The sequence below is a fragment of the Gekko japonicus genome, unplaced genomic scaffold (assembly GCF_001447785.1).
Source record: "Gekko japonicus isolate JY-2015 unplaced genomic scaffold, Gekko_japonicus_V1.1 scaffold808, whole genome shotgun sequence".
NCBI classification, from domain to species: domain Eukaryota; kingdom Metazoa; phylum Chordata; class Lepidosauria; order Squamata; family Gekkonidae; genus Gekko; species Gekko japonicus.
Genome location: NW_015173697.1, coordinates 622,752 through 633,208, shown reverse-complemented (window position 1 = coordinate 633,208; position 10,457 = coordinate 622,752). Strand labels below are relative to the sequence as shown.

Here is a 10,457-nt window from a genome sequence, read left to right as displayed (position 1 = left end):
CACCTGGAGGTTGGCAGTTCTGCCAGTAGATCTCTCGCTGCAGCAGAGTAGCTTGTGAATCCTCTAGAAGACTCAGGAAAGTTCTGCTCTATGCTTTTTTCTTTCCTTTTAAAAATGTTTCTTTCACAAGCCTTTTCTCTGTGCAGCTTAGCTGACAACTTCATTTCTGGTGCTCTTCATGTTCTAGGATGGAACCATCCTTGGTAATAAGTTGGGGAGGGAGAAGTAGCTCTGGGTGTTGTTGTTTTTTTTTACTACTCAGAAGTATGTCTTATAAAAGGAAAGGTCAGCAACCCTTGGAACAGTCACTCCAGATCTTACACTTTCCCCTCATGTTACCTAGCGGCTGCCAAGAGGGTAGGATGAGGATTACAAAATTCCAGAGGCCCAGGGAGCCAGGCAAAAAGACACCGGAGGATAGTCACAGTGTGCCAGTTCTAATAACACATCTTGTGTCTCTTCCTCTGAATGTGAGGTTGGACCCAGAGGGAATCTTTGTCCAGGGTCCATGATCGGTCTTGGCAGCCTCGCGCACAACTAAGATGTTTTCAGTGTACACATAAAAAATGTAAAGTGTGAATGTAGCAGGAGACATCTCTGCCAGCATGGATGTCAGACAAGGAAACAGGACCAACTGTACCCCACCACCACCACAAACTTGGGGGTTCCACTGTTTAACGTGTTTCTCTCTCTTAATGTCCCTTCCTAATTTCCTCATATTGGGTGGATGTGTGATATTATCATCCTGGGGTTGCCATCTGCTTGACAGCCCCCGATGCCAAAAGCGTTTCCAAACAGAGGGAGTGAAAAACCAGACCTATTCCATTCTCACTAGTCCGAAGAATGCGAAGCATTCACCTGAACTCTGAGCATGACTCTCGGATACAGTTGGAAAGCCTGGCTGGTGTTTTCCTGCCAAGCCTGACAAATATACATCGCTTCTCAGCCACTTTGACCACGATTATCTCAAAACCCTCCATTAATCAAGGTTCACTTGAGTGTACTTTTCTTCAAATATTTATGGTGCCTGGGTTTTCGAGAATGAGACGGGTCTGCTCAGAACTGTGAACAGGATACTTTATTATGTCAAAATAAACCATCTGGCCATACAACTGTTTCTAATTACTTCCCTGCCTAGACTGTAAACTTTGGGGTTTTGGCACTGGCCTTTCCTTCCAGGATGCTGCCCAAATCCAGCTTCTAGGCAGCTAATCAAAGGCACTTGGTGGAGCACAGGGGAAAGAGCCGGTTTTGGCCAGCTTGGAACTCTGCAAACCTACTGGGTCTGTCTGAAGTTTGGACTCTCCGGGAGAACTCTTCATTTACCGGCTGCTTGACCTGAGATCTAAGCATGTATGTACAGGGGCTTCTCAGCTTGGGTCTGCTTCTGTTGGTGCCTTCCCTGATCATTCTGCTGCCTGCAGTCCCGCCAAGTTTCTCCTTGTCCCTGCGGTAAGCGTTGTTTTGTTTCCGCTATTCGCTTTTAGGAACTGGCAACAAGCTGCAGCGAGGAAGGAAAGAGGTGTTTAGATTAAGAGGTGTTTCCTCCCCACCCCCATCCCCACCTGCTGCTTGTCTCTGGGAAATGAAGGGAAGAAGCGAAATTACATTCCTGTGCAGGAGGAAAGCTGCCGATGCAATTTGCATTTGTGGCTGTGAACCACAGATGGGCAGGGTATGTAAACTGTCCCAGATCTGAGGGGTCCAGGTAAAAGAGTGCTGTGAATTTTGAGCACAACCCTGATGAAGGCAAGCTGGATCTTGCTGGGAAACCATTGACTTTATCCCCCCCCCCATTCTCTTATTTAAAGGAGTACATTTACTGAAGAACCATTTTATCTTGTTTGCCATTCCAACACAGGCAGCTTTGCAGAAGTTTAAATTTAGCACCCTGGACCTATTTTGTCCCTACTCTAAAGGCAGTGAAGAAAACTGGGGAAAGGGAGACAGAAATGTGCACACATCCTGCTGTGGCTATGAATCCAAATTTTAAAAAATGTATAGCGACGAGTGTAAAAAATGCTGAGAATCCCATAACTTGGCATTTGTACCTTGCCAACATTTTTTTTGAAGTCTGCTGCATGCATTTCCTCAAAGAAGAATATATTTCACTCCACGCTTTTAAAAGAAATATTCAACATCTGATTTTGATGTTCTAACATACTGACCAGGCATAGATCTGCTTTCTGCCACCTGTTGGGTCTGTTCGTAAGTACAATAATGTCAGACATTTTAATTGGGCAGATGGGGAGGAAAGGGGAGAAGGAATGAATCCTTGTTTAAAACTGTAACTAAGCTGGTATGCTGTGGTGGTTGGAGTGTTGGGCTAGGATCTGAGAGATGCAGGTTCGAATCCCTACTCTGCCTCGAAAGCTTGCTGCCTGACCTCAGGCCAGTCTCAGTCTAGCCTACCATGCAGGGTTGTTGTGAGGATAAAATGGAGGAGAGGAGAAAGATATAAACTGGCTTAGTTCCCCTTGTGGAGAGCGGCGGCGATATAAATGAAGTCAATATACCTGTACCATTTATTTTTAATGCAAGGAGGCAAGTCTGCATGAGCTGAGATGCGAAGTTGTACAGGTTCGAATCGCTACACTTAATAGTTCCGCGGGGCCTGTAAAATGGAGCTCTTTCACTGGGCCTTTGATTAGGAGCCGCCACTGACCATATTGATAACATCTGAGCAGTTAACATCTGAACTGTTAAGGCCCTCTGTGTTAACTTGAATAACAACAGCCAGTGTAATTCGACCCTATGGGATGCTACTGCCATCAGCATTTTATCTTTTTATATGTAATTATATCATTTGTTGCATGCTATGTTATTGCATTGTTTCAATGCATCTGTGTTTTAACTATTTTAACCTATTGTAAGCCACCCTGAGCCTGCTACGCAAGGAGGGCGGGGTATAAATCGAATAAATAAATCAATAAATGTGAATGCTCGCTAGGTGACATTGGCCAATCCACTCTCTCTCTCAGACCAGCATGCCTCAGTGGATCGCTAGTGTGGGGATAAATGGAGGAGGGGAGAACTGTGTTGTAAGCTGCTTTGGGTCCCCATTGGGGAGAAAAGCAGGGTATAACTATCAAAAGACATACATTTCCACCCTGACTGGGATAGCCCAGGCAAGCCCGATCTCGTCAGATCTTGGAAACTAAGCAGGGTCTGACAAGTACTTGGAAGGGAGACCTCCTTGAAATGCCAGCAGTCAGGAGGCAGGGGCAGGCTTTACTCAGCCACCTCTCTGAATATCCTCCAGGCCTCCAGTAGGGGTCAGTCACTAGAGGTTGCCATGGCTTCCAGGTGCATACACAGTCACCAGAGGTCGCCATGACTTCCGGGTGCCCACACAGTTATCAGAGGTCGCCAAGACTTCTGAGTGCGTGCACACGCACATATACACACACACACGAAAAATACAAAAAAATACAAAAAAAATAATAATCCTAGGATGTCCTAGTAGATTGTGAAGAGGCAGCTTTGAAATAACAAAGCAAGGCTGGATCAGCCCTTCCAGAACCTTGCCCAAAATACAGATGGGCTACTTATTTCTTTTTAAAAAGGGCTTTGTGAGGTACTGTAAGTTCATTTTTGAAAGATTTAAAGTTCATTTCTTTATTTAGATGGTCCAGTGCCCCAAGCCGATGGCTTAGTGCAAGTCACTATGTTTATCACTCTTTTTAAAAACCTCCACAGTGTCCACATGAGGAAGAAGAATTGTGTTTCTAATTCGCAGGTGAGGCCAGAAGAGAGAGGGTCATTCGAGTGTATCACGTGTGACTGAGAGGCAGTGGCATGTCTAGAGCCAGTTTGGAGTAGTGGTTAAGTGCGCGGACTCTAATCTGGGAGAACCGGGTTTGATTCCCCACTCCTCCACTTGCACCTGGCTGGATGACCTTGGGCAAGCCACAGTTCTGATAAGAGCTGTTCTTGAAAAAGTGCAGGTTCTGTCAGAGCTCTCTCAGCCCCACCTACCTCACAGGGTGTCTGTTGTGGGGAGGGGAAGGGAAAGGAGTTTATAAGCCGCTCTGAGACTCCCTTGGGTAGTGAAGGGCGGGGTATAAATCCAATTTCTTCTTCTTCTAGGGGCCAGCCGCACTGCCAAATTCTTCCAAGCTATCTACTAAACAAATGTATAGAGGAAGGTTAGTGTGACCCTGTGTTGTACTCACAGGAAGCCAGAAGCCACTTACTGTTATTGTGACTGATCACAGAGATTGCAGCTGACTTCCTGTGTGTACAATCTTAGTCACACTAGGTTTTCTAGACATGGATGCATCTGGAAATTGCATGGAAGAATTTGGTGTTGTGATCTGGCTTGGATGCTATCTAATGAGACCACAGCTGAACTGGAACTTGGGTCAACCCAGGTTCTAATCTAGTAGTTTAATCCCTAGAAAAGAGGAAATTAAGCATTTTCTCAAGCAAAGTGGGCCCTTTTCATAGTGGAAAAACAAGTCATTCCTGAAGACAGGCATTGCTCAAAACATGCTGTGTTTTGTTCCAAAAAAAGAGCATACATATAGCACTACAGTATGGACTTTTCGGCCGTCATTCACAGGTTGTCCTCTACCAATGGGCTGCCTTCTTCACATTTTTATTAGCCACTTGGGTGGTAGGGGATGCTTAGCCAAAGAAGAGCATATAAACAAACAACATTTCTGATAACTCTTATATAGCACATTTCAGTGTTCAAAGCATTTCACATATATTATCACAGTAATCCTTACAACAACACAGAAAGGTAGGCAAGTATTATTATTCCCATATTGCAGATGGGGAGGGCGGCGGCTGAGAGACTTTCCTAAGGCCATCTACCCACCATCTTCTCTCTCTCTCTAGTTCATTGCTGAGATGAGATATGAGCTGGCAACTTCCCTGATCACCTCATTCTCTTAAACTGACTGCCATGGTGGTAAAAAGTGCCATCAAGTTGAAGTTGACTGACGGCGACCACTGTAGGGTTTTCACAGGAAGAGATGTTCAGAGATGATTCATCATTGTCAGTTTATGTGTAGTGATCCTGGACTTCCTCCGTGGTCTCCCATGCAAGTATTAACCAGGACCAACCCAGCTTAGCATCTGAGATCTGACAAGATCAGGCTAGCCTGAGCCATTCAGATTGGGACAAATGCCATGTCAGCTCCCAATAAGCAGATGCCCTCGATCTCAGTTGCTCAGATTTGGTGGTTCAATTAGTTCCATGGAACCATTAGGAAGCCCAGGAGCAGCAGCAGATCCTCTGTCTTTTGTTTTGTGCCCCTGATTTTTTTTTTTTGTAATTACTTATCTTTTTCATTTCCCGCAGGAGTGGTTTGGGAAGCACCTCCTCTTGCCGACTGTCCCAGGCTGAGTCAGAGCGCAGGTGTCGATTCCCAGGTGGAAAACTCTGCAGCGGCAGAGGCCATTGCGACTGTGGGGTTTGCATCTGTCAAGTGACGGAGCCGGGAAAATACTATGGGCCGCTGTGTGAGTGCCACGAGTGGGTATGTGAAACTTACGATGGAGAGACTTGTGCAGGTAAGCTAGACTCACCAGCCATAGATCCATAGATCTAGTGCAGAGATGGGTGGGTGGCACTGGCAAATGCTGGGCAAACACAAGGATAAAGTGAGAGTGTGACGGGTACCTTTCCCACTGCAGTTTCTGCTTGGCTAGAGTTTTGTGGAACTTCTAGCAGTGCTGGGTGATGGCAGCAGCACTGAACTGCTTGAAGGCCCTGGGCAAGAAGACTGAGCCACTTGGCAAGATTGCCATTAAAGTGCCAGTTCAAAAACAATTGTGGATTCTGAGCTGAGCCACTGGAGGAGTTAAGGGCACTAGGAGCCAAATAGGGTTGCCAACCCCTGATGGGGGTGGGGTTTCCCGTAATTTTGGGGCCCCAATCCGCCACTGGCCAGTTGGCCGGTTGGGGGAGCCTACCCTCAAAGAGCTCCACCACGCCCACCATGCCCGGAGTGATGACATCACCCAGAGGTAACGTAATTGCGTCGGGCACATCACGTGGGGGACACTCTAGCATTTGGCTATAAAGTTTATGGTGACCATAGAATTTTTAGCCAAATGCTAGAGTGTCCCCTGTACAATGTGCCCAGTATGATGACATCACTTCTGGCAGGGGTCTTTGGGGGTGGGGACCAAGCCAGGACTCCAGGACCATGCCAGGAGCCTGGCAAAGGGGTAAGACTTGGCATCCCTAGACCCAGATGACTGAAATGGGGACTGGAAAACCAGCAAGGCTGCACGAAAAACTGCAACCCTAAGTGGAGTTACACCCTTCTGAGTCCACTGACGTCAATGCTCAATGCAGTTCTAAGCGGTATGACCCACTTGAATTCAGTGGATTTAGAAGGGTGCAGCACCATTGTAAAGGCCTGTCTATTTTCAAGTCTGTAACTAGGTCCTAAGTATAAACTTGAATGGCCACTTCAGCCTAGGGTTGCCAACCTCCAGTAGAGGCTATAGATCTCCTAGGATGATACCAGGTCTCCAGGCGACACAGATCAGGTCCCCCAGGGGAAATGGCTGCCTTGAAAGGTGGACTCTTTGGCATTATACCCCACCAAAGTCCCTCCCCTCCCCAAACCGCGCCTCCCCGGACTCCACCCCCCCCCCAATCACCAGGAATTTCCCAGCTTGGAACTGGCAGCCCTAGCTCAAACCCTGCCAATTGCGATCCTTCTCCCAAGCCCTCTTCTTTGTGCCCCTGCTGGCACGGGGTGACCAGAGACAGGGTTTCTCAGCAGTGACAACTCACCTTTGGAATGCCTCCCCCCCCCCCCCCCGCGGTTTCTCTGGCACCTACACCTTACTTTCCTTTAGGCACCAGGCCCAAACATTTATTTTTACCCAGATTTCTAAATAAACGGTTCAGTGCTTAGGGCTGTTCTATGGTCTGCTCCAAGCCTGAGGACTGTTTTACGCCCTGGTGTTTTACGTGTTTTCATACCCTGACTTGCTTTTAATTATGTTTTTTATTGGCATGTTCTATCATCACCATCATCATTACTATTGATTGATTTGGATTGCTTTGGTTTTTTTTTTTTTTTTTTTGCTGTTATGGTTTGCCTTTATGGAATGCTTGGTTTTGCTTTCGTGTTGCACAGCGCCATACAAATGTTCTCAATCAGGGCTACTTTTGGGCAGGAACGCACCGGAATGGAGTTCCGGCTAGCTTCAGAGTTGGCCATGCCCACTACAGCCAAAACCTCTGTGTGCGTGGTTACAGAAGGAAGGCATGGAGAGCGACCCCCCCCCAGTGACTCCAAGGTGGGTGGGCCAGGGGGGGCTGGAAGGATCGGGGAGGCATTTAAATGCCTCCCCGTGCCTTCCCTGGCCTGCCCAAGGGCCGGCTTGCCTGGGCTCCCTGAAGCCGTGGGGCACCCGGGCAAGCCAAGGGAAGGCATGGGGGTGTAGCCTAATATGCTAATGAGTGCCTGCTGAGCTTTTTCTACAAAAAAAGCCCTGTTCTCAATAAATAGATAAATAGGTGGAAGTGATGCTAGACTCCCATCTCTAGCTCTCGGTTGCAAATATGATTAGGCGGGTGGTGTGCGCTTGCCAAAAACAATACACTCCAGAGGTTCTGGGAACTTTATGTTTTGATTCTATGCTGCCTGTGGCTTGTGGCTGTAGGGATCTTGAAATGCAATAGTGTTGTAGGCTGGGATATATGCAGCAGGGCTCCGGGGCTATTCCCAGGTTTGGAGCATCTTCAAAGGCTGTCAGATTTTGACCTGGTCCCTGTGACAGGGCTGTAGCTTGCTGACATTACCAGATAGGGTTGCCAGCTCTGGGTTGGGAAATACCTGGAGATTTTGGGGGTGGAGTCTGTTGGAGAAGCAACTCAGCATGCCTGGACATTAATGCCACTACATCACCCTAAGTGCGTACAGGTGTTATCTCCTCGAATGGGATGTCTTTCTTTGTCTTAACCTGGGAGCTTCCCTCTGACCCCTCCTCTCACTCCATTTGCCCTCTCAGTCTCTGCACATGGCCTTCCATGAAGACATGTGTCTCTGCAGGTCCTGGGGATCCCTTGGAATCACAGCTCATCTCCAGACTACAGAGATCAGTTCCCCTGGAGAATATGGTGGACTCTATGGCATGGTACCCCACTGAGGCCCCTGTCCTCTCCAGTCTCCAGCTCCAGGTCTCCAGGAGTTTCCCAACCTGGGTCTGGCATCCCTACACCCCTCATACCCCGTATCTCCTGCCAGTGGCCAGGGGGACCAGGCCAGCAACCCTGGATTCACCAGTCTTGGGATTGGTGAATGTAGGTTTGCCAACACCGTCCTGGGAAATTCCTGGATATTTGGTGGTGGAGCCTGGGGAGGGTGAAGTTTGGGGAGGGGATGTGATGCCTTATAGTCAGGGCTATTTTTGGGCTGGAACGCACAGGAACAGAGTTCCGGCTGGCTCCCAAGTTGGCCACGCCCAGCAGGAACTCATTAGCATAATAGGTCACACCCAACAGCAGGAACTCATTAGGACTGGCTACATTAGGGGTGTGTGGCCTCACAATGCAAAGGAGTTCCTGCTACAAAAAAGCCCTGGGTTTTGACACCAAACAAGGTAAACAGAATAAGAAGCAAAAGGTGGGTGTGGCTGGATAACCACACTTCTGGTAACATGGGGGTGCGGCCTAATGTGCTAATGAGCTGTGCGGTCAGGGGTGTGGCCCAATATGCGAATGAGTTCCTGCTGTTGGGTGTGGCCTATTATGCTAATGAGTTCCTGCTGGGCTTTTTCTACAAAAAAAGCCCTGCTTATAGTCCATCCTCTAAGGCTGTCATTTTCTTTAGGAGAACTGATGTCTGTAACTCGTAGATGAATCGTAATTCTGGAAGAACCCCAGGCACCGCCTGGAAGTTCTGTGATAAAAATAACATTTAATAATTCATGTGAACATCAATATGTATATCTATTCAAACATGACAATTTTGCTTAGGAAATTCTGACATATTCAAGGAAAAGTCCAACATCATGATATCCTCTTCATGAGCACCCGGTTTTATACTCGTTTCATTAGTCTTCCTCAGGAGTAATCCTCTAAGGTTGGAAGGTTTACACCTCTTGATACAGCTTAACTTCTTTTGAATGCAGTTTAACTTCTTTTTTACTGTCTTGCAATTATTGCAGCTGAAATTCTTTTTCAAAATATCCTGAAACAAACATGATTATTGAGATTGGAAAGAGACATGCAGTTGAATGGAATATAACATTGTAATATTTTTAAAATGATTTTAAACTTACTTCCAGTTCCATTAGGAGCAAGCCAGTTTAATTTCTAGAAGTAGCAGCCAGTCCACTTGCTCCTAATGGAACTGGAAGTAAGTTTAAAATCATTTAAAAATTATTACAATGCTATATTCCATGGTGAATGGTGGGAAGGAGCATCGGGTGAAGAAAAGGATTAAGGTTTGGATCCTATGAATTAGTGGCTTGTGTGCTAAACAGTCTCTGTCACAGAGCACGCTTCCTTTTCTGATAAAATTTGAGTTTGTGGAAGCATTCATTGAAAACAATTGATCTTACACAAATGGAAGGGTTTAGGAGTACACTCCGTGGCAGAGACTCGATAGCAGACATGGAACTCAGTTACAGGTTCCAAGCGTAACTGTTTCGTGCACTGTTTCAATATTGCCATTTGGTGTTCCTTTGGGTCTATTGTGCAGACTATGGGAGATGCGCACTGGTTAACTTAGCTACAGAAGAGTACCAAGACCCACCTGCTGTCATTTCCCCACAGATCATGCCCTACATGCCCTAGTTAAAGACAGCTTGCTAGCAGGGATCATGTACTGTTCTTTAAGCACTTCCCCTGTGCATTAGAGAAAAAGCTGTAATGCTAACATGAGATTCTAGCATATGGCATTTACCCTTTAGATGGACTCCTGCCTCTGGGAATTTGATTTAATGTGAATAGAAACTCTTTTCAAGTATGACTATAGCGATGGCAATAGTTTTGGATTTGTTCTAATTGCTCAGATTATCAGAATTAAGACATTTAACTGACTGAATAGCACGGAGGTAGAGGAAAACACCATCTCTTCCTCTGTTAAAATACTGGGACCAACACCGGTGTGGCTTCTTCTCATTTCCACATTTTCTCAGTTCCATGTAACGTGTCAGTTTTTCAGGCCAGGCCCCACAATTAGGTCAATGTGAGTGTTACAGAGAATGCCATTAGTAACAAATGTGTTCCAGAAACGGGCTTGGCAGATTTCACAGGGGGAAAAAACAACAGCCGCTTATTTTAGCAACAATGTAGTTAAGAATAATGTCCAATAATAACATGAAAAGCCCTACAATGTGAATATAAGAAAAATGTTGATACTTCTTACCATGGACATTGCAGGACTGTTGTTTTAATAATTAATAACGCGAACAAAAAACACAGCAGGAGAGAGGGGAATTTACAATTTTTTAATACTGTGGGGGGAAAGGAATAT

The 10,457-nt window shown here is 46.4% G+C and overlaps 1 protein-coding gene across 1 annotated transcript in view; it reads left to right on the top strand.

The window, feature by feature from the left end:
* The first annotated feature begins 1,231 nt into the window (after positions 1-1,231).
* The window catches only part of ITGBL1 (integrin subunit beta like 1), a 255,396-nt gene continuing 246,170 nt past the window's right edge, over positions 1,232-10,457 (top strand). Inside the window, exons 1-2 of the mRNA XM_015423197.1 lie at positions 1,232-1,452; positions 5,312-5,523. Coding sequence (XP_015278683.1) covers positions 1,352-1,452; positions 5,312-5,523 — 313 coding nt within the window. The 5' untranslated portion in view covers positions 1,232-1,351. The remainder of the gene's footprint in view (positions 1,453-5,311; positions 5,524-10,457) is intronic.